The 23,307-nt window shown below is 47.2% G+C and overlaps 2 protein-coding genes and 3 non-coding genes across 5 annotated transcripts in view; 4 read left to right on the forward strand and 1 right to left on the reverse strand.

Annotated features, from left to right (window-relative positions):
• LOC136576614 (beta-glucuronidase-like) overlaps positions 1-6,424 on the reverse strand; it is a 30,742-nt gene extending 24,318 nt beyond the window's left edge. Inside the window, exons 1-4 of the mRNA XM_066576073.1 lie at positions 6,180-6,424; positions 5,067-5,255; positions 3,499-3,680; positions 659-801 (exon numbers count right to left, since the gene is read on the reverse strand). Coding sequence (XP_066432170.1) covers positions 659-801; positions 3,499-3,680; positions 5,067-5,255; positions 6,180-6,383 — 718 coding nt within the window. The 5' untranslated portion in view covers positions 6,384-6,424. The remainder of the gene's footprint in view (positions 1-658; positions 802-3,498; positions 3,681-5,066; positions 5,256-6,179) is intronic.
• Positions 6,425-6,664: 240 nt separating this feature from the next.
• On the forward strand, positions 6,665-22,913 carry LOC136576618 (T-complex protein 1 subunit zeta). The gene is made up of 14 exons (XM_066576081.1): positions 6,665-6,948; positions 8,084-8,147; positions 8,365-8,499; positions 8,737-8,910; positions 9,068-9,171; positions 9,890-10,000; positions 11,358-11,517; positions 18,184-18,266; positions 18,348-18,444; positions 18,536-18,683; positions 19,871-20,004; positions 20,376-20,478; positions 21,939-22,011; positions 22,637-22,913. The coding sequence occupies exons 1-14, from the start codon at positions 6,812-6,814 to the stop codon at positions 22,707-22,709; spliced, it is 1,596 nt and encodes a 531-aa protein (XP_066432178.1). The 5' UTR covers positions 6,665-6,811; the 3' UTR covers positions 22,710-22,913.
• On the forward strand, positions 9,682-9,811 carry LOC136594449 (small nucleolar RNA SNORA15). Its single transcript, XR_010788582.1, has one exon. It is a non-coding gene; the product is annotated as a small nucleolar RNA SNORA15 (small nucleolar RNA).
• Positions 11,916-12,048, forward strand: LOC136594504 (small nucleolar RNA SNORA22). Its single transcript, XR_010788587.1, has one exon. It is a non-coding gene; the product is annotated as a small nucleolar RNA SNORA22 (small nucleolar RNA).
• On the forward strand, positions 21,451-21,586 carry LOC136594493 (small nucleolar RNA SNORA22). Its single transcript, XR_010788586.1, has one exon. It is a non-coding gene; the product is annotated as a small nucleolar RNA SNORA22 (small nucleolar RNA).
• Positions 22,914-23,307: the final 394 nt, after the last annotated feature.

Here is a 23,307-nt window from a genome sequence, read left to right on the forward strand (position 1 = left end):
CATTGTATCAGTGTCGTACATCGCACCCGACACAACAATGCCATAAATAAGATACATCTTTACCCCTGTGCCCCAATAGATGCCACATATATACAAATACTACCAATGCCTCCCCTATACATCCTATTCTACTCCAGATATACACCATTCCCCTCTATACACCTTGTGTCCCCATATGCACAGCAATTCAGAGATTTGCTTTCCAGCAGTCAAATAGACATAGGAAACCTCAGTCAGACATCAACTTCCGACTGACTATGGCGAGACTTTGTGAGCATGTTATGTGATGTGTGCAGGGAAGACGAGGTGGGCCGTTCCCTGTCATGGTGGATGCCATCTATGCAGAGCCGTTACGCTGATTTTAATCTTGGCTGTGATGAGGAGATAATTTATAAGAAGTAACTTCCTCGTCATCACATTATTCCAGATCCTTCATGTACCACCATCTGCTGCACCCTAATGTCCTTCATATATGTGGCTACACACCTACTCGCTCATGCAGCTTTATGGATACTTCCTGATGTTCTATAGCAGATGGCTGGACGGTTGTACAGAACAAGCACTTATACTTCTTGTGTCGCCCTCTATTTCCTCATAGATTGTAAGCTCTTGTGAGCAGGGAATATGTTCATGTTATATAAAGATTATTGTTACTCACCTGTGTTTCCACTTATATCAGTAATTACGGTGATATCATCAATGTACACTGGGGGTGTTGTATAAAGAACCACAGGGCGATGGATACCGGCATAATTAAAGAAATCAAACTCTATATTTTGAACAAAATATCCTTTGGGATATCTATATTAAAAATAAAAACAAAAACAGTAAGTTGTGCCTTTGACACTTTAGATCTACAATGACCACATAAATAAAATATCTATTATACCTACTGATCTATTACAGCATGTATCATCAACTGAAGGTGAAGAGAATCTATACAACTATGCCTAGCTTTACTATTAGCTGGCCTTCACATCTGTGTTAGAATCTCGTTTGATGGTTCCGTCGCAGATTCGACACAAAATACAGGAAGAGATAACTGCTTGGAGCACTTTTCCTTCTGGTAAAATACCGGGCAGCTGAGCGGAAACCGAACAGACACCCTTACAGTCAATGGGGTTCGTTCAACATTGCTGGGTTCCATCATAAAATGGACCCGTTCGGCCGGGGCAAGAAAACTGAATCCCCACCGCAGATGTGAAAGCAGCTTTAGTGAATAAAATGACATTTTCATCCACAGAAGCCTTGATCTCATGGACCGCTGCACCTCTCTGCCTCCAGATTTAAAGAACTCAAAATAGCTGGGATGGAAAAAATGGAAGGGTAACGTAACCAGGACTTGTTCCATCCTGGACCGAACTATGGTAGCATGGAGAACTCTCCTTGAAAACAGTGACCCCGTCTGGTATCTACTCCTAAGGCCGCTCTCAATTTTCCAGCACACAACACGCAATGCCAATAGCCCACTGATGTGTATCGGGTCACTCACACCTGCGTTTATTTCCACACGTGTATTACTTGGGGGAAAAAAAAATCTCAGCATTTTCTGTCTTGGCATGCATTACATGCACATAGATGCCAAGGGAATGCATGGGGATTGGCAGTACACAGCACGCTGGCACATGCGGTCATGTGAGCCCGGCCCAAATAACACACACAACGTAGACCAACAAGTAGCAAAGACCATGCTCCGCTCATGCCCGACGAGTCTCTTACCCCTCTCACCAACTGATGAAATGCAATTGTGTGTCGTTCATTATTTGAAGTTCCTGCTCCTAAATAACCAAACCTTAGATGTCACTTGTTCCAAGGGAGTTACCCCTTTCAGATCAGGTTCCCTGTAATAGACAGGACCTACGTCGGCCGAACCGCCGATAGCGGCTATTACCCGCGGGCGTCAGCTGTAATAAATAGCTGATGCCCGCGCTGTATGAAGAGAGGTTGCCCCGCAACCTCTCTTCATACATACCCCACTGCTCCATGACGTAACTATACATCATGGAGCGGGAAGGGGTTAATGCACATGCATGGCATATATGTTAAAGGGAGACCATAACTGTGATGCAAACAGAACTATATTAATATACTATCTGTGTCTTATTCGCTGCGCTCTGTCAGTCTCCCTTGCTCCTGGGGTTTATCTCCCGATTGTGTGACCTCCTGTATTGTGAACCTTGGTTATCTGCGCTCCCCTCCCTGTAGTACAGGACATTACATGCCTCCAGGCCCCACTACACAGCGGCCAGGGCAAGGTTCAACAGCAGAGTTGTTGTGTGGCAAGCCAGCAGTAATTACAGCTCTACGTGACACCTTGTATTCCATATGACTTGCAGGCAGCAGTATACAGCAGTATTGTCTGTAACGCGCCATTCACACGGCGATTAAATGGAGACGCACAAATCTCGCTCATTTAAATGGAGTCATACAGGAGTGAGGTTTTCCTGCACAGCGCCATAATGTGATGCGAGAAACCAATCGCAGTATGTTCTATCTGGCTGCGTGCTCCCGCATCGCAGCCCTATTGTTTTCAATGGGGCAAGCTCTGCGATCCTCTGCCGCGTCGGGAAAAGCCCTGCACCCCCGAAGTGATGAGGGTACTATCACTTTTATTTACCGTAGAAACCCCTTTTGTTAGTTTTACGGTATTAATAAGGGATTATTTTTCTTACCATTTGTATCACCCAAATAAAGTACAGATCTGGTGAAATGTAAAGATCCGATATGAACACATGAACAAGTTTTCCTCATGTAGAATGATATCTTTAAGAATATCCATTTGTGTAGCCTCTGTCCTTAGGCTGCCCTCACACATGCCTTCACAAAAAGTCGTGCTTCAAATTGTGGCATTTCACCGCAATTTGGAGTGACATTTTTGATTGCACGGTGCAGCGTTTGACAGTGTTTTTTAACGCAGCCCATCATTAGGATGGGTGATGAGGCGTGTTAACAAGCGCTAAAGTAGAGCATAAAGTGCGCAACAATATTCGATCGCAACAATGTTCGATCGCAGGTCTATGAAGCCAATGGAGGCACTGTACCACGAGGCACTGTTGTCTGAAACGGCGCAGTACTCGCGTGTTCCAAAGGAGCGGCTGCATCTACAGTACTAGAAAGGGAGTTCTCCGACTGCCCGGCTCCCCTCCGTGACAGCCGGCGGCTGGGATTGCAGAAGCAGCCAAACTGATTGTTCTACCGTGTCTCTGTAACTCCCATAGCAGAGAATGGGAGCTACGGAAACCGCGGGGCGCAGTGCGCTATACTGTTCCATAACTTCCATTCACTTTTACGCAAGTGAAAGAAAATGCGTACAACAGCCAGTTCAGCTGTTTGCATCATCTCAGCCACCGCCGGCCGTGACATTTGGACAGCTATTCTCATCTTAGCCATGACTGACGGGAATATCTGTGACAAGACTCATAGTACATAATAGATTTCCTCTATAGGCACATTGATACTACTGAACAGTATAGGCTGTTGTATAGTTGGGGTACTCACCGCGTGGGGTCATCCATGAATTCGATGTATCCTGGAGGTAGGCTGTTTAGGGTGAGCGTATTATTTACAGCAATGGTGATGCGACACGGAGCTCCTAAACCACCTTGTAGTACACTGGTTATGTTGGCTTCAAACGGCAGATGTCCTCCTTCATGCTGCGTCACTTGGGCACCATTAACCCACTGCAAACAAGGCACATTAATACTTAGAGACCAAAGAAGCCCAAAGCACCCCCAACAAAAGAGGGACATAATGAAAGGTCCCCCAGCTCTGCCATTCCTCAGCGTGCCCGCTCCAGTGTATTCTCTCTGTAATGTACTGCTCAGCGGACAATAGGATTTACTTCCATTTTAGAATAAGAACAATGGGCAAGATCGCAAAAAGATGCTGCGGTTTGTTTCCTGCATCGCATTGCGGTGCCATGCAGGGAAATCAGCACTAATGGGTTTCATATCGCTGCGTCTCGCAATGCACAAATCTCGCCAGTGTGAAGGCTGCCGCAATGTGGTGCAAAGCATGTCAGATGACTGGCCATCCTGTAAGACAAGAATGGCAAAAAGTTCACCAAAATGGGAGATGCTCTTACAGCGTAGTGTGTCCCATTGCAGAGCAGATGGAGGAGGATCCTGAGGGGGTTCCCCATTCTGTGACATTTATGCGTGACGGCTCTCCGGACGGGACTCTCGCAGCAGATACGGAGAGGTGAGTATGGGGTCTTTGGGGCGTGCTGTGTCAGATTCCACTGCGATATTCTGCTGGCGGAGTCCGATGCGGCCGTGGGCATGGGGCCTTAAGGTCTCATGACTTTAAGGAGTGCAATATAAATTATGTACAAATCAAATGGTAAAAACAAGGTTTTAAAAATGCCACTGTGAGGCCTCATGTCCACGGGCGGATCAGATCCTGCATGCAGCAGCCCGCAGCGGAATACCACCCTACCTGCGGCCAAGGACACTGCGGTTACCTGTCCGGGTCTTGTTCTTACTGTCCGGGTCTTCTATTTCTGGGTCTGCGAAAGTGCCAGCCGGCGCTCTGGCATGCATGCACAGTTTTTTTTTCTTCTTCTTCTTCTTCTTAACTCCTGCTTTCCCACAGAATCCACAGCCTGTCCACTATTCCATTGTGGACGGGCCGCGGATTGGACGGCTTCCACTGACTTCAATGGAAGCCGTCCGTGCGGGATCCGCACTAAAATGAAGCATGCTGCAGTTTTTTTCCGCACCAAGAGGCCTGCAAACCAAATGTGCATACTGTATTTTATTTGTAGACGCCCATGTTTCCCTATGGGCGGGTTGATCTCCAGATCAGGTGTCCCGCAGCTGATTCCGCAAATCAAACCCGCCCGTGGACAATGGGCCTAAGCCAAAACCACAACGGTAGCCCGGCAGCACGACAGCCTAAAACTATACATATGTAATCGGCTAAAAACCACTAATATAAAATTGGCATTAGGATAAATCCCTAAGAATCATGAGAATGATTCAACCACACGTACTAAAAGGAAGACCAACTGCCTGGTCATTGGCAGGGAAAGCTATCAGCTTTGAACTGGTTAATTATGTACTCACCACTATGGAGAAGTAGTGGGCACTGCCAACCCGGAGTACAATTCTGTAAGAGGGCACGTCTTCCAACCAGCGACTGGGTAACCAGACTTCTTTCTCATACCAGACCCATCCAACGAAATCTCTCAAACCAATGTCCTGTGTGACATCATTGTAGCTGGCAGGGACTGGCATATCTAGAACCGGGCCGCTCTGTGTGGGCAAACACATGACAGAGGTTGTTAGCATTACTGTATAATATGTACCAGGCACTGGGGAAGCACATCGCTAAATGAGATATATCCATTCATATCTGCTTCCGCGGCTGCCCGCACCCCTCCTCTAGCCGAGAGTGGGCACAGGTGGTGCTGTGCCAAGTACAAGAGCTGTTAAGGGAAGCTGGTTTGCCACACGTCAAGACCAGGAGGCTGTCACACACAAGAGGTAGACGAAAGGAATAAGCCCTGGCACCAACAGCTGGCAAAGCTGAGGTTCCCTGTGACAGGAGAGATGGTAAAGGAGATAAAGGGAGGGCTTCCTAACTCAGCAGATGCCAAAGTGGAGGAGCAGATAGGATGTTTTGCCACACAAAAAGGTGGCAAAGATGGAATGTGGTCAATCGCAGGGAAGAACATGTAATATATTCGCACATATGAGTGCTGGCCGGGCGGATGGGTCCTGCAACCCACAAAAATGGCAGAGGTGAGAAAATGAAAGTCCTCTGGCACACCAGGGATGGCAAAGATGAGGAAATAGTAGTGCTTTGCCACACAAGAACTGACCTGGGTGCAGCCTGCCATGAAGACCAGAGCCAGTACAGAGCGTGGGCACCAGTGGAAGGGGGGCTCTACTTAACACAAGAGTGGGGGACGGTGGAGGGGTGATGCTCTGCCCATACAGAAGAGCTGGCACCAGTGCTGCATACAAGAACTAGCAGCGGTGACCTAGAGGGGGGCTCAGCTGCACACAATAGCTGTCACTGGCAGAGGGTGCTCTGCTGCCAATGAGAGCTGGCACTAGTGGGTGGTTAGAGGGTGCGATACATAAAAGCTGGCATCAGTGGGTGGGTGCTCCACTATACATAAAGACAGTCACCGGCATGGACCGGGGGTATCCCGCGTACTCGTCGGCACTCACCTCCCTCAGCGGCCGCTTGTACCACTGCATCCGGAAGCCCTCGTCCCTCTGCGGGGACTTATCAGCCCGGAAACTCCAGACACCATTGAGCTCCTTCAGCTCCCGGGTGGGGGTCTCCCTGGGGTACAGCATCCCCCCGCTGAGAGCATGGGTGAGGCCGGAGCCCAGGAGCAGCAGGATCCAGCAGCCGCACCGTCCGCACATCGCCGCGGTCTCGTGACTGCTGGTCACATGATTCCTGGTCACATGACCCTCGTGCACAGCTCCTCGTTTACGGCTGCATCCGCGTTCACGCTGTGTGCCCACGTGGTGCCGAAGAGCCAATGAGGTGGCTGGAATCGGCAGCGCCAGTTAAGTGTGGCTGAAATACACTTCCTCCAGGCGGTTACAACGTTCCTTATGGATCTCGCGAGATTAGGTTACACGCCAGCCAATCACAGAACAGGGTGTGTTCTTCAGCCAATCATAGTGGGTGTTGGGCGTGGATTGCCGGGCGAGCATGCTAGATTGTTCTGGAAGTGCAGGCCCCAGTCTCTTGGCAGCACGGCGTGCGAGGACGGCCTGGGCTTGGTCATTGTGTGTCGCGGTGCTTCCTCTCGTCCTCCTCTCTGCAGTCCCCCAGCATCACCACCATGGCTGCCGTGAAAGCACTTAACCCGAAAGCCGAGGTAGCGCGGGCCCACGCGGCTCTGGCCGTCAACATCAGCGCCGCCCGCGGGCTGCAGGACGTGCTGAGGACCAACCTCGGGCCTAAGGGGACCATGAAGATGTAAGCCGCTGCTCTCCAGCGAGCCGGGCCCATTCATTCAGGGCGGGGAGCCGGCGCCGCCTTATATGGTGACTGTGCCGGCTGGTGTGCGGCGGCCGCAGTTGTTTCCAGGCGCCCCCACCTTGTTGTAGGGGGTCTGCGGGTGGGGCATGCTGCCTGTAGGGGGCGATGTTCCACTGCTGCCTGTTGGGGACTATATAGGGGGATGAGGTTACCCTGCTGCCTGTAGGGGGCGATGTTACCCTGCTGCCTACACTTAGACTAATGATCTACTAATACACCATGTGGATCAGGCCTTGAGAAGTCAGTTCAGCCATCTTTGTCCAGGCCCAGAGGGTCGCTTTAAGTTTTTAAAGGGGTTTTCTCCCCATTACAACCCCTTTGACAATAAAGCTGTGTCGGGGATCTGCGGCGTGCTGTGGGGTTGTCTTCTGAGAGCCCGGGCGATCGGCTCTTGTAGCTGAGGAAGTTGTGGTCAGCCAGATCTCCCTGTGACTGCTGCAGAATCGAAGTAATAGGCCGTATGACACAGAGCCGTCCTTGCCCGCTGATGCTTGGCATCGCTTCCCTCACTCCAGTGCCCATGTGGCCTGATGGGGCTAAAGCTTGACCTCAACTGTCCGCAAGCACCTCACTTTACCCAAGTGCACTGGCAAATGTACAGCACCATGCAACTGGTGCCATCGCCTGCATATGGGGGGCAGGAGCTGCGTGTCTACCCTCATAAACAGTGTATGATAAAGGGGGGGGGGGAGGTTTGTGCAGAGCAATGTATTTCCTCTTGGGTCAGAAGCCCCCATCCTGGGTGGAAAGGAACACCAGTATTAGTAATGGCTGACGTAATGGCCAGGGTAGCCGGCAGGTAACCAATCCCGTGTTGTTGAGCGGTGTTGCAGTCAGCTGGTATAGCCTTCTCCTCTCCTGCCGCTGTCATTCTACATTTGTCCCTACCAAGCCAGTAGTGTTGGCGCTGTTCACCAGGTGCAATACTTATGTTTCTGGGCTCAGTGTATCGGCTCCTACAAGCCCGTATGTTTGGTCTATGAGGCTCAGAGGCCTCTGAAGATGAGACGCACTTGATCAGGCATAGGATTGTGCTGTGAATTGGTCACCTGCTATGATTTCTTATACACAGGTTGGTCTCTGGAGCCGGGGATATCAAGCTCACCAAGGATGGCAACGTCCTGCTCCATGAAATGGTACGTATATGGAAGGCTTGTACTGGGCGCATGCCTTTATATCCTCTGGAACCCCATTTAAGACTTTCATGCTAGTCGGATGTAAATGACCATGGACATAATGCAGCAATCTGCATGACGCCGTGTTGTAAACTTGTACTGTACATGCTGCAGGTTTCCACAGCATTAACCCCTTGTGTAAATGCACCATTATAATCGTTCTGCGTTTGTCTTCTAGCAAATCCAGCATCCAACAGCCTCTTTGATTGCAAAAGTAGCGACCGCCCAAGATGACATTACAGGAGATGGGACAACCTCCAACGTGTTGATCATTGGGGAACTGCTGAAGCAAGCTGATCTCTACATATCTGAGGTAAGCGGGGACAGATGTGTCTCCTATGGCTAATATATACACCACAGTGTACTCCTTACTGCCCTGCCTGGCTGGGGAACCTGCACTGAGCCCAGATGGGTAGTTACATGTTCATTGATGCTGTAGTTTTGGGTAAAGAGCACTAAAATGTTTCTTGAACAGAGTCCAGCAAGAACAGATACTTTTCCAATGTTCATCATTTGCTCTTTAAAGGGTTGTTTTGTCGTCTTGTTTCAGGGCCTTCATCCAAGAATTGTCACTGAAGGGTTTGAAGCAGCAAAAGAGAAAGCACTTAAAGTTTTGGAGGAGATTAAGGTATCTAAAGAAATGGACAGAGAAACCCTTATTAATGTGGCCAGGACATCGCTTCGCACCAAAGTACATGCTGAGCTGGCCGACGTTCTCACAGAGGTAACTCCAGTAGGATTCTTTACACTTGTGCGGCTTGTCCTTCTTCGGGTAGCTGAAAGGACTCAATATATGGGGAGGGAAAGCTTTAATCCCATCTCTTCTGCCTCGTCCTGATGGCTGCACATTGACTATCTAAACCTCCATGTCTGCTTTTCAGGCTGTTGTGGACTCTGTTTTGGCCATAAGACAACCCAATGAACCAATTGACTTATTCATGGTGGAAATCATGGAGATGAAGCATAAAACAGAAAGTGACACTACGTAAGTAGTAATAATAACTTGTTATAACCATACATTACCTGGTATGTCACCTTCTGTTCCAGCATAGCTTATACATACATTCTGCTTGGTGATGGCATATTTGTCAAGGCTACATTCACACTGCATAGTTGGCACGTATCGTGAAGATTTCCCAACCTGTACCTCTTGTGGATGCATCTGCCATCCGTAGAGTCCAATAGTACATTGTAAGTGCAGTGTGAAAGTTGCCTAACTAAAAGTAGGTGCCGTTTTAAAGGGTTTGTCCACTTCTGAACTCAGGATAGGTCGATAGTTGAATGGCAGGCTTTAGCTGCTTGGGACCCCTGATGATCAGTGTGCTGTCGGTGTGTAAGGAACCAGAAGCGGACTAGTATCTAACACGTTGCAGTACCCTGAGTTGGTATTGTAGACTCTATTGCCGTTGACTTCAATACAGCCGGCAAGCAGGTGATCGCGGGTGGTCAGAAGTGGAAGACCCTCCCTTGAAGTATGTTTAGAAGGAAGTCAACTGCATGGATGAATTCTGCATTACCTTCTAGTAGATTTTGCAGTCAGACACCATGCTAAAGTAAATCACATGCGTGCTTTGCTATTTGGCGTTTCTTTTCTTGGCAGCGTCTTGGCACAATTGTGAACACCTGGGATAGTATAGTAGTTAGTATTGATCCACCTTTTTTCCTTTTGTGTACTCTCCTGAGAATGATTTCATATTTTCTAGGTTAATAAGAGGTCTTGTGCTCGATCATGGGGCTCGTCATCCAGACATGAAGAAGAGGGTTGAGGATGCATTCATTCTCACCTGTAATGTGTCCCTGGAATATGAGAAAACGTAAGTGTGTTGGTGTGTTGGTTTGTCTTTTCTAATACATAAGGAGCTATACAAAGGAACCAATCACCAGAAAACTAGTCTATGCTATGGTGCCAGCTTGTATAGCAACAGCATTCTGGACATGTTTGCAGTAGAAAACTGCCTGTCCACAGGCTATAGTTCATTGCGTTACCTGCGGCGATAATCTAGCTGCAAGTAATGCGGTGACCGTTTTCTATAGCGTTGCTATGGCAAGCGCAGCCCTCTGTCCATGAGCGGAGAATCGTAGCGATTCTCCGCTTGCGGCGAGCAATTCGAATTGCCCCGGCGAGCATGCTGCAAATTGCCCCGATTCTCAGCCGGTCAGCCTATCTATTAGATAGGGCTGACCGGCGGAGATTGCAGCTCAGTTTGTTTTGTGTGGTTGCACTCTGTGACTCTCTGAATCAAGCATCCTTTTTACAGTGGATCAGCTACAAATAGATAAAACAGGACAGAAGTACCTCAGTATGGGTGCCCGACTCCTCAGAAGCCAAGTTCTCTACTTCTTTAATGTAGGATTAATAACTGAGGAGAGGAAGACGGCACTTCCTTAGTGAAAAATTCTCTAATTCATCCTTGCAAAGCTTTAGTTGAACAGAACCTTTAAGTAAATCTTATGAATGCGAAGTAGGACCAGCCAATGCATATGAATATGCGGTGTATATCGGACCGCACACTGACTGGTGTCCAATAGGAGTTGCATCCAAGTGTTTCGGATGCAACTTGCAGTTATACTAGTGTGTAGAGATGAGCGAGCATACTCGGTAAAGCGAGAGAGCATCGCCTTTTTTGAGTAACTGCTGGCTCGTCCCTGAAGATTCAGGGGGGGGTTGTGGAGGGGATCGGGAAAGAGAGAGTTAGATCTCACTCCCCACCCCCCGAATCTTCAGGACAGGATGAAATAGGAATGTTTCCGTGGCAGACCTGGAGGCCTTCTCTATGCCATGATGATTTTTTGGCACCCCATAATTGGAAGGTGATGTAGTCAGCATTGACTGTGTCATCTTAAGGGGGTTACATGGCTGGGATCAGAATTATGTGATCAGACGCTGCTGCCAAATGTCAGCCACCTGTCATAGATGGTACCGGCCCGGTATGAAGCCACTCAGTCTTACCCATCAGCCTTTAAGATGAAAATATAGGTCAGATGTTGGGAAGGGGTTAATTAAGGAACAACTGAATATTCTAGAATTTAACCTGCATAGTTATCTGAAGTAGAGAGAGAATCTCTGGGCGCACTGTTGTATCCTCATAGTTCAAGGAGGAAATCTTGGGATTTCTTTACAAACTGCAACATAAAAATGTTAATTTTTGTGTGTTTTTTCCCCCACCACAGAGAGGTAAATTCTGGATTTTTCTACAAAAGTGCAGATGAGCGGGAAAAACTAGTCAAAGCTGAGAGAAAATTTATTGTGGAGCGGGTAAATAAAATCGTAGCTCTGAAGCAGAAGGTGTGTGGAGATTCTGCCAAAGGCTTCATAGTGATAAACCAGAAGGTGAGATTCTCCCAGCGTGTGTGCACAAATCATCCAAGTGTCGTCTGTATCACCGCTTGGCTTTACCTTGTGATGGGGAGGTTGGGGGGGGGGGGGGGAGCAGCATGGCTGAAGTAATACTGGATGCTCACCAAGCACTTTGTGCCCAATGAAATACTTAACTACGGGAAAAGAATGGCTCCCGCTTCGGTAATACGGACCCGTGAACTTTAAGCCGTTATCATTGATGTGTGGCTGCCCTGAGATTTGAAAGGGCCGTTGAATGGTATTCCAGCTCTAAAACTATTAATAATTAACATACAATGATGAATAGGGACCAGCGTCAAGCATTTATAAAAATGGGATACTAATGTCAAAACAGAGTAAAAGCTGTAACACCTGATCCAACTTCAATAACTTTGCACAGAGAACACATCCAGGTGTGCTCCTTTTGGCTCCCTTGGTTACAAATCTGTGCTATATTGTCTGTTCTTTTTCCTCTGCGTTGGAAGAGATTGTTCTTCTACACGTATTCAGAAGAACCGCACATAGAACAAGTCTTGCATGCTAGTATTTGTTGCACTTTTAGGCTGCGCTCTCATTTGTCCAAAGCCTTATGTGGCTGGGTTAAACTATATAGGGGAGCGATTTACATGAGCAAGGACACATTATTTCACTTCTCTTCTGTGGGGGTGGAGGGGCAATTGGAGGAAATGCGTTCTCTGATGGGGGTGATAACATGAACAAAACTTCATGTTGCCCCTGTCCTGTGATACAGGGAAATCGCAGATCCTCTCTGCTCTCCTCTACACAAGCTGTACAGTCAGTACTCCCCACCTCACTTCAAACAACTGTACTCTCCGGTTCTCTAAGGACTACCGGCACGTGTTTGGTGTCTTTTATTTTTTTTTATTTTTTTTATTTTTTAAATATTGGCTTTAAGGCCTGGTTCACACGGGCTACAAAATCTCACTACAAAATACATGTCTGTGAAGCTCATGGTTTCGAATGGGTTCTTTCACATGCGATGTTTTGTAGCCTGAAGGAACCCATTGGAAAGCCTGGGCTTCACAGACAGGCGTTTTGTAGCAATGATTCTGTAGCCCAAGTGAAACGGGCCTGAAGTGACACTATAAGCTTGTCGATGGTCCTTACAGAACTGGAGCTACAGTCATTAAAATTAGGTGTGACTAAACACGACTTGAATGATAGTATTTGTTGCTTCGGGGTAAGGTGTGTTCAGAGTACAATACATTCTGTCATCTTCAGCTCTTCCTAATCGGTAACAATATTCCTTAGTAGTGTGTTCTATTTAGTCTTTAGCAATCCTACTGCAATGATGGATTGGATTGTTTTATAGGCTTATTTTGGCTTTCTGTTTACAAGCATTCCTTTTAACAAGCTTTCCAGAGCGTCATCCCGACGGCCCCATTTACATATGGAGGTTGCCCTCTGACCCAGGTAGGGACAGGAAGAGTTTAAAAGCACCTCCCCTTCCACCCATGCTTCAGTGTCTTCCTGTCCCTACGGTGGGACAGAGGAGCAGCTCCAGAGCTGCAGGAGAAGGAAGAAGACTTACCAGAAGAAAACTTCCCGCACGCTGTGCGATCCCCCTGGAGGGGTAGAGGTCGGGGCCGCACACTCACGAGTCCCTGCATCCCCGACCTGCGGCGCCGACTGAGCCGTAAGTCGCCTCAGCAGCGCAGGTCTCCCTCGCGCGGTCCGCATGTTCCGGCCGCCGCTACCGCGATGGGATAGTTCCTCCTGGCAGAGGAACAGCAGCGGCGGCCTCCCGGAGCTCCTGGATCCTCGGCTCGCATAGCGGTGACGTCATCCGGCGTGGTGACGTCACGCGCTCGACGTAGGGGGCGTGGCTACCGGTGAAAACCCGGAAATGGCGCCAAATTCAAAGTTTCTCCCATCTAAAGCAGGCTCTACTCCATGGAGATATCCTGCTGACTGACTAGAAGTGCCAAACAGCATGTCTACCCGCGACAGCTCAGCACGAGAGGGAGAAACAGATACCCTACAAGCCGTGAGTAGGCTATATGCCAAAAAACGGAATTAACGCTGTACTGGATTGGATGCATATATGTCCCCTTTTCTCTCCCCTCTCCCCCATTGTGGTATGGGTTAGAGTCTAAAGAGTAAGGACTTACCGCACGCTGTGCTATTCCCCCTAGGGGGTAGAGGTCGGGGCCGCACACACTCACAAGTCCCTGCATCCCCGACCTGCGGCGCCGACTGAGCCGTAAGTCGCCTCAGCAGCGCAGGTCTCCCTCGCACGGTCTGCATGTTCCGGCCGCCGCTGCTGCGATAGCGGCCCCCCCCAAAAAAAAAAAAAAAAAAAAAAAAAAAAATACCCTATGCGACGAATGCACAGGGAAGATACTAGCAGAGGCATCCGCTGTAGGATCAGGGCAGGCCTCTATGGCATCCCTTCCCCAGGCTCAGCCAGGTCCGTCACGGGTCCCTAAAAGGCCAAGACAAACCGAATTGGCGAGCCCAATTTCCGGGAATCCCTGCAGCTCCCGTCTGAAGAAAAGCTAGAGGACCCGCCAGTACTTTTAGAGGATGAGGAAAAGTATTATTTCTCCTCAAATGACATTGCGCACCTCATCAAGGCGGTGAGGGAGACAATGCAGATAGAGGATCACCCGCCGAGGATAGTGCTCGCTTCGGCAGCACATATACTAAAATTGGAACGATAGACGCACACGCAAATTCGTGAAGCGTTCCATAAAACAAAGATAAAACGCTCGGCGGCCTCCGGGGGAAAATACCATGTTCCCGGTCAACTAGACCCTACAACAGGTAATTGCCGATGAATGGCAGGAGCCTGAAAAAAGAATAGCGGTATCAAGGCGCGGGTTCAGACCCCGCGTACGTCAGGTAGCCGGCTCAGGGTCGACTCAGCCTTCTGTCCTTCCGAGGTCGGTGCAATGAGTACCCACTGGGGGGTAGAGTGACAGCTGAAGGCATACTGCCATCGCGACTAGGCGGATTACTGCCAGGCGCGCTCTACTTTAAAAAGCAAGAAAACCCCTTTTGGGCCCTGAAGATACCTCACAACTGTCTTATCCAATGGATAAGAACATAGCCTCGACTTCTGTGGCCAGATCGATGGTCCTATGCATAAATAGGCTGGAAGCCTCCATCATAGATCGGGCCCCTAGAGAGGAGTCAGCCGGTTGTCTTTCCCTCCTAAAAATGGCTACCGCCTTTCTGACTGATGCATCAGCGGGGATAGTAAGATATGATGCACATTATGGCTGAAGACATGGGCCGCAGATGTGACATCAAAAAACAAGCCCTGCACCATCCCCCTCTAAGGGGAATACATGTTGGGCCCGTCCTGGACAAGATCCTGGAGAAAATCAGCGACAGATAGCCTTACAGGAAACCATCCTTTCCGAGGCGCCAGCCACCTCCCGAAGTTAAAGGGAAAACTGGAAGATGGCGTACCCCAAGGGAGGTCGGGTTAAGGAAGCTCAACCCTCTCCTGAACAAACAGGGGGTAGATTAGCACGCTATCTAAGTCAGTGGCAGGGGATAACATCTAACCCCTGGGTACTCCGAATAATTGAAGCAGGGTACCGAATTGGGTTCCACTCTCTACCCTCTAGGAGATTCCTCATAACCTCCCCTGGGTCCCTACAAGATCAAGGGAACCTCATAAAAGGTGTACAGGAAAAACCAAACGGTTCCATTAGGACTATCCTTAACCTTAAGGCCCTAAATAAATTTATTTCATATAAATGAAAAAATTTTTTTTAAAGATGGAAACAGTGAGGTCTATCGTCTCACTGATAGACCGGGATACTGTAAAGTGCACTATGCATCCCAAAGATGCATACTGTCACGTCCCAATAGCTGCAGTCCATCACAAATACTTGAGATTCGCTCGGCGGGAGGGTGACAGGATCCAACATTATTAGTTTATGGCCCTTCCATTCGGAATCTCCACTGCTGCTCGGGTGTTCACAAAGATAATAATAGAGATGGTAGCCTATTTCAGACGGAACCAAATCCGTATATTCCCATATCTGGATGACTTCTTGTCAGTGTCGAGGACAGAAGGACTATACGTATAGACCTATCTATAGTCTTGTCTACCCTAAACAGTTTGGGTGGATAGTCAATAAACAGAAGTCCGACCTGAACCCTGGTACACAGAAGTTATACCCGGGGGTATTATTAGACTACCACATCCAGGAATCTCGGCTTCCATCATCTAGGAGGAAGACCTCCTCCAAAGAGTAACCTCCCTCTGTCAGGCTACGACTGTTTCTATCAGAGAAACAATGAAGGTGCTCGGCATCCTAAACAGCCTGCATACAGATAGTACCGTGGGCACAAGCCCATACTCGACAACTACAAAGGTTCATTCTTGCCAGGTGGGACAGACAGCAGACCTCCCTGGATAATAAGGTTAGCCTGTCCGTCCGAGTCAGAGTCCCTACGCTGGTGGACCTCATAGAGGAACCTAAGCAAAGGTACCTCCTGGTCGCAAGAACCTACTATACCCATCACAACAAATGCCAGCAAAACAGGATGGGGAGCGCAAGTAGCCGACCTAAATTTACAGGCCAAAGTAGCTAAGCGCTCATCAAGCTACAGAGAATTAAGGGCAATCTGGGAGGCCCTTAAGGCAGCAGAACCCCCTGTAAGAGGAAGGCATATCAAAACTTTGACTGATAATAGTACAGCTCTGTCGTTTGTTCGCCACCAAGGGGGAACGCGACCCACACCTGCAACAACTGGCGATAAAAATACTCCGCTAGGCGGAGTCCAACGTGCTGTCTTTTCTCTCAGCAATCCATCTAAAAGGGTCCACAAGCGTTGTTGCCAACTTCCTGAGCAGACAGAGCATCCTTCCAGGAGAATGGGGGCTGAACCAGCGAGTCTTCGACCAACTAAGTTGCCGGTGGGGAGAACCGCAGATAGACCTGTTCGCCCCGAGGGAAAATTCAAAATGCCGGGACTTTTACTCTCTGAATCCAAGAGCCAACCCGTGCGGGATAGATGCCCTGTCCCAAAGCTGGGATATGGACCTAGCATACGCCTTTTCCCCTTTTCCCACTGATCCCTCACACCCTCGGGAAAATCCAGACCAGCCGGGTGTCAGTCATACTAGTTGCCCCTATGTGGGACAAAAAGGCCCTGGTATCCCCTACTAAAAGCCTTGACTATTCGGGGTCCACCTCTACTACCAGTAGTGGATGATCTCCTACTCCAGGGCCCGCTAACATATCCGGGGGTCGGAAAAATTGAATCTAGCAGCATAGAGGCTGAAAGCATGATATTGCGTGGGAAGGGACTCTCCCATAATACCCCGACAAAAAGCCGTAAACCTATCACGACAGCCATCTATGATAGGATACGGAGGAAGGTCACAGACTTCTGCAAAATAGATCCAGGGGAAATCCCAGAGCTTGACATACCCGCAATTCGGGAATTTCACAGGCAGGCCTAGAGGAAGGCCTTAGCCCGAGAACCCTTAAGGTTCATACAGCAGCACTAGGATCTTACCTAGACCTCCCCCTAGCAGAACACCGCGGGGTGTGTAGGTTTCTCAAAGGGGCAGAAAGACTTCGACCCTTTTATTAAAGAAACCTTCCCTATCTAAGACCTAAACTTAGTCCTAAATAGTCTTGCCAACCCCCCTTTGAACCCCTCTCCCAACTCTCCCTGAGACTGCTTACGCTAAAAGTTACCCTTTTAGTCGCTATAACTTCAGCTCGGAGAACAGGGGAAATACAAGCGTTATACTGTATTGAACCATACATGATAATACAAGATGACCGGATTACCTTTAAACGGGACCCAGCCTTCCCACCGAAGGTAGTGTCAAAAATTCATAGGGAGCAGACAATCACTCTGCCCTCCTTCTGTCAAAATCCCCGCAATGGAAAAGAACGAGATTTTCATAGCCTAGATGTTAGGAGAGCCGTCCTAGTGTATTTAGAGGCTACCTGCTCCTTTCGCAAAAATAACCTCTTTTTCCAATTTCAGGGGCCGGAAAAAGGAAAGACGGCATCTAAGGGCACCATTGCGAGGTGGATCAAGACTGCCATCCAAGAGGCATATAAAGCCAGGGGCTTCGATCCCCCGGGGGAAAAAAATTAGAGCCCACTCCACACGCTCTCTCTCCTCCTCTTGGGCAGAAAAAGGCCAGGCGTCTGCCGAGCAAATTGCAAAGCAGCCACCTGGTCTAGCAACATACGTTTATCAGACATTTTAGGGTTAACGTCCAGTCGGACAAAGACCTGAGCTACGGACGAAAAGTCCCTCAGGCAGTAGTCCCGCCCTAAAACCACGTATAATTTGGTATACTCCATATGTAAATGGGGCCGTCGGGATGACGCTCTGGAAAGATACGGATTACTTACCGGTAGTCCCTTTTCCAGGAGTCATCACGACGGCCCATAGTTCCCTCCCTTATAGAATAATTAATGTTCTTTCAATGTAAATATGACCGAATGAAGGTAAAATTTGGTTTAGTAAACATTGTCCACCGTGATAATTTGTAAGTCACTGAAGCATGGGTGGAAGGGGAGGTGCTTTTAAACTCTTCCTGTCCCTACCTGGGTCAGAGGGCAACCTCCATATGTAAATGGGGCCGTCGTGATGACTCCTGGAAAAGGGACTACCGGTAAGTAATCCGTATCTTTCTGCCCCCTTTAGGGAATTGATCCGTTCTCGTTGGATGCTCTTGCTAAAGAAGGGATTGTAGCACTCCGTAGAGCGAAGAGAAGAAATATGGAAAGGTGGGTGACATTCCCGACGGCTGACTGTTGTGTCCTACATGTAGTTTTTGTACTAGAGCATACCGTTTGTCATTTTTCTAGGCTAACCCTTGCCTGTGGTGGCACCGCGATGAACTCTGTGGACGACCTCTCCCCTGACTGCTTGGGACATGCTGGTCTTGTGTATGAGTACACCTTGGTGAGTAGTGAGTCCGTCACACTGTGGAAGCTGTGCATTATTGCATCCGCCTGTCATGTGTTCATCTTTTGTAACGTCTGTACGTTTTCAGGGTGAAGAGAAGTTTACATTCATAGAACAATGTGAAAATCCACGTTCTGTCACCCTGCTGGTCAAGGGGCCAAATAAACACACTCTAACCCAAATTAAAGATGCTATAAGGGATGGCCTGCGGGCAGTTAAAAATGCCATAGAGGATGGTGAGTTTCTGTAATAAGAGTATATACTTTGTTTACACTTTGAAGTTTTCCACACTAGCGAGTATTTTTCCTTCCTTTCTATTGTGTTTCTGTGAAAATAAGACACTGTCCTATTTTAATTTTTGCCCCAAAAGAGACAGTCTTATTTTTGAGGCTTAAAGGGGGGTGTCTTATACTCGCCTCTCTCAGGGCATCTGGATCCCTAGCGCTGGTCTCCGGCGCTGTGGCAGACTGCCGTGTGCTCAGCGTTGACACAGTACTCTTTATGGTGACGGGGGTTTGAATATCCCACCTCCAGTAAGTGAGTGCTGTGATTGGCTGAGCCACGGCGCTTGTGATCTAATTAGCTGGCACTCGATGAACTAGTCACAGCCATTCAGTTATATCACTCACTGAATGGCTGTGAATGATCAAGCGCCAGCTGTGCTTGTGATCCAATCGCAGCACTGGTTTGCTAGAGGCAAGCCCCTTCACCAGTAATCGGGTACTGTCAACGCTGAAGACACTAGCAGCTTGCCGCAGCGTGAAGGACTCGGGTCCTGCTGAGTACTGTTAGTTTTTTTTTCCCCCCATTTTATGTAGTTTAGCTAGGGCTTATTTATTTGAGGAGGGCTTATATTTCAACCCCCACCACCACAAAAAAAAAAATCAGGGTAGAGCTCATCGAGGAAACACGGTATATCCAGTTCATACTTTGATCTCACTTTTCAGAGCCGTTCTTGGTGGATTAAAAAAAATTTAACTGTGCCATGTCTTAACCCAAATACATTCAAGATTTGGGCAGCCTTGCCCTATTGCAACCCAATAATTGTCCCTTCTTTGGCATGTTTTATTAGGAGTGAGAAGTTGTTTACTCACAACTTTACAACTTGAAAGGAAAAGGATGAGACGGGTGAAAATCTAACCTGTCCTATATGTAAGCGATAGTTGTGGGTGGAGGCTGTCCAAATCGCATCAGCCCGTCAGTCATGTGATACAATTATGTGACCGTTTGGCTTATTCTGAGGAATTGGTCAGGAATAACATGCAGAAAATAGACAGCTGTCACTTGATTGTAAGAGGTGACCGCTGCGTATCAGATGCCAACCGTTGCTGTATTTGTAGGCTTGTGAGGCCTGAAACAAAGGCATTTTTAATCTAGCTTTCACGAACTACCTTCTTAAATGTATAATTTTCCTTCTAATCAGGTAGCGTTGTGCCGGGCGCAGGAGCAGTGGAGGTAGCAATTGCTGATGCTCTAGTCAAGCACAAATCTAATGTGAAGGGCCGAGCCCAGCTTGGTGTCCAGGCATTTGCTGATGCGCTCCTAATCATTCCCAAGGTAAGAAGATATAACTAATATCAATGCAATAAAGTCAATTGCCATTTTATTGTAAATAAAACACTTTTTGCTAAATTAGATTGGTTTAATGTTGGGGTGCCAGTAATTTGTGGAAACTGCTTAAAAATGTACTTGTGGGCTGTGTCTGACCATCGTCAGCCTGATTTACAGGGCTCCAAGATATGTCATTTGTGCTCCTTTGACTTTAAGTTGAAAAGATTAGGAGCCAAGTGATGTTTTTGACCGCATTGACTACCATTTTAGTTGTGACTTTTCTAGCACTGTCGCAGGCGTTGTATGGGAAACTAAACACTACATGCCTTTCTGAATTTGCATTGTTCCCAGAAGCTTACAAGCTGTTCATCTTACAGGTTCTTGCTCAAAACTCTGGATACGACTCTCAAGAAACATTAGTAAAACTTCAGACAGAATATGCAGAGTCAGGACAGCTCATCGGTGTTGACCTAAATACAGGTATCTCTTGCCAAGTGCTGATTTTTTTTGCTCGTGATCTCTGCAGTTTTATTCCTCCTTTACTGCACAGTGCTTGTTGGCAGCTTCAGGTCCACCCACCTTCATATATTTCTTATGGCTCCCTTTCAGTGTTGGTGTTTTTGTTTTTTTTCTCTTCTGTAAGGCTACGTTCACATGGGCGAGTGATATCTGGCAGAAAAAAACTATATTGCGATATTAGGGCTTATTCACATGAGCGATATTGAGTCACTCCATGTAAAGTGGTCTAAAACAAGAAAAAGCCCCATCTTCATATCTCACTTTTTGTTAATTTGTGTATTTACATGCCCATGGTACCAAAAACCATTAGCTGTAGGAACCTAAAACTTTGGGACGTTTCTATTGATACCATGGGTGTGTAATACATGCATTTTGAACAGAATCTGAGGGTAGAGGAGGGAGCATTAGACCACTTGAGAAAGTGTTTTTGTTTTGTTTTGTTTTTAATTTGCATTATTTTGAACTAGTGCCTCCCCCCCCCCCCCACCTCCATGTGTTTTTTTTTTTGTTTTTTTTTAAGTAGTATAGAGAAACCTATGGAAAAAGCCATATCCAGAGTATGCGGTCGTGTAGGGAAAAAATGCCACAGACTCCAAAGGGTGTTGTAGATAAATTTTACACTTATGCTATAAATTTTAATGTAACATTTAGCCACAGCATCTTTGACCTTTTTATAACAAAATTGTGTGTCAACTTCCAACAAACTATTTAAATGTTACGGACTCTTACTGAAGCGAGAAAAGTTAAGTCATTTCTGTAGGTTTTTGAAAATTCTGGGCACAATTGAAATTGAAGGGTATTTCTTCCTTTAAAAAAAAAATCCTGCATTCTGTGTGTCTCTGGGTAATTTATATAAAGTCTCTTTTCTGATATGATCTAGTACCGCTATTTGACGCTTATTGACTGGGTACATAAGTCTGGTTTTTCATAACTTTGCACAGAGAACACATCCAGGTGTGCTCCTTTTGGCTCCCTTGGTTAGAAATCTGTGCTATATTGTTGTCTGTTCTTTTTCCTCTGCGTTGGAAGAGATTGTTCTTCTACACGTATTCAGAAGAACCGCACATGGAACAAAGACTTGCATGTTAGTCATGTTGTTTGTCCAAAGCCTTATGTGGCTGGTCAGTGGGCATCTGACAGCCGAGACCCCCACTGATCATGAGAATGAGGGTTTTGTAGTATTATCCCTTTCCCCAGTACGAATGGAGTGTCAGCTCAGTATGCAAGCTGCCTCTATACTCATGGGATTGCGAAGATAGCCGAACGCACTGCTTTTCTTTGGCAGTCCCACAAGGACGAATGGAGAGGCAGTGTGCATGCTTGGCCGCCTCTCACTTAGTACAAGGTGGACATGGGATCGATGGAATCAATGATATCCTTTGCACTACGGTGTTAAACACAAAACTTTCTCCTTTTCAAAGGCGAACCAATGGTGTCATCAGAGGCAGGAATCTGGGACAATTACAGTGTTAAGAAACAACTTCTTCATTCCTGGTAAGTCTATCTAAATTAACGGTGGGTGCTGTCTGTAGGTCTGGTAATCTGTTCCATGGGAGCTCCCATTAGACGGGCACTGTAAACTACAATCCACTCTAGTTCTGCAGTCAGCGGTTCTTATTTTTGTCATGAGGCTTGAATAGATTGTGTTGATGGGGAATAAAGCTTTTGTATATAAATGGTTTGGGGGATCTAAAACGTTAATATACCGTCTATAATCTGAAAAGAGGATGCTGTTCTATTGACAAGGATTTGAGACCAATTAGTGACCATTGTCACACAGCTCCTTTTAAGGACAGGCTTGCACAGTAGTGTATGCCGCACACAGCATACGCTGTACCAATCTGCCATAGGCGACCATGTTGCCGCTCGCATGAATTAGGAAAGAAAAACGTGCAATTACAAAATTGTAATCTGCAGCTTTAATCAGCACATGCTGTATTGTAGATGGGTAACCTAGTTTACCGCAGTGGTGGGATGCTCCACGTAATCATTCTATGACCCACTACTCCCACTATTACCCCATACAAGGCTTTCCTAAAGTAGATTGGGCTGCTCGTATATTCTAAAATGATACACGCCAACTGTCACTGACCTGAAGATGTTTTCTCTTCTTTCCTAGCACTGTTATTGCAAGCAATATCCTTCTGGTGGATGAAATTATGAGAGCAGGAATGTCCTCTCTGAAAGGATGAAGATACTTTACGCATTTCTTAGGCTCGATTTGCTGAACCGCTGGTTCCAGTGAATTCGCATCACTTAAAACTGTAAACAATAGCGCCTATCGAAATTCATTTGATTTAACTTTCAGAATTTATTTATTTCAGTTTTTTATGGCACTGAAGTGTACAAGTTGGCCCTGCAGTATTTGTACTCAATAAAAATAAGCGTAATCTTCACTACTTGTGCGTCTCTAAACTTCTTGTCGGATTGCCTAAAATAAAGCGTGTGATGGATTAGATGCACAGACTTGCACACTTTTTTTTATTATTAGAGAAATATATGTACAGTGCAAAATGCTGTCCGTCCATCCATGTGGCGCTTTCCCTGGTGATTACATGGTATTTGAAGGAGGTTTTCTGGCTTTAAAATATTAGAACATGTTATCAGTGGGTGGATTACAGTGAATTGTGTGCTAGACTCTCAAACCACAAATCCCACACGTTCCAGAAATTCAGGGCTGCTTTGCAGGGTTTTTTGTTTTTAAACGGATTAGACAATAAAATGTGACTTCATAGAAGGGCTCATTCACATCAGCATTGGAGATTGGAACCTCTGCCATTTTTTTTAGCA

This window comes from Eleutherodactylus coqui, chromosome 1 (assembly GCF_035609145.1).
Source record: "Eleutherodactylus coqui strain aEleCoq1 chromosome 1, aEleCoq1.hap1, whole genome shotgun sequence".
NCBI lineage: Eukaryota > Metazoa > Chordata > Amphibia > Anura > Eleutherodactylidae > Eleutherodactylus > Eleutherodactylus coqui.

Coding starts and splice junctions, on each gene's coding strand:
- LOC136576618 (XM_066576081.1), top strand. CDS start 6,812: ATGGCTGCCGTGAAAGCACTTAACCCGAAAGCCGAGGTAGCGCGGGCC. Junction 8,500..8,736: donor CTGATCTCTACATATCTGAG/GTAAGCGGGGAC, acceptor GTCTTGTTTCAG/GGCCTTCATCCAAGAATTGT. Junction 20,479..21,938: donor CGGTGTTGACCTAAATACAG/GTATCTCTTGCC, acceptor TCCTTTTCAAAG/GCGAACCAATGGTGTCATCA.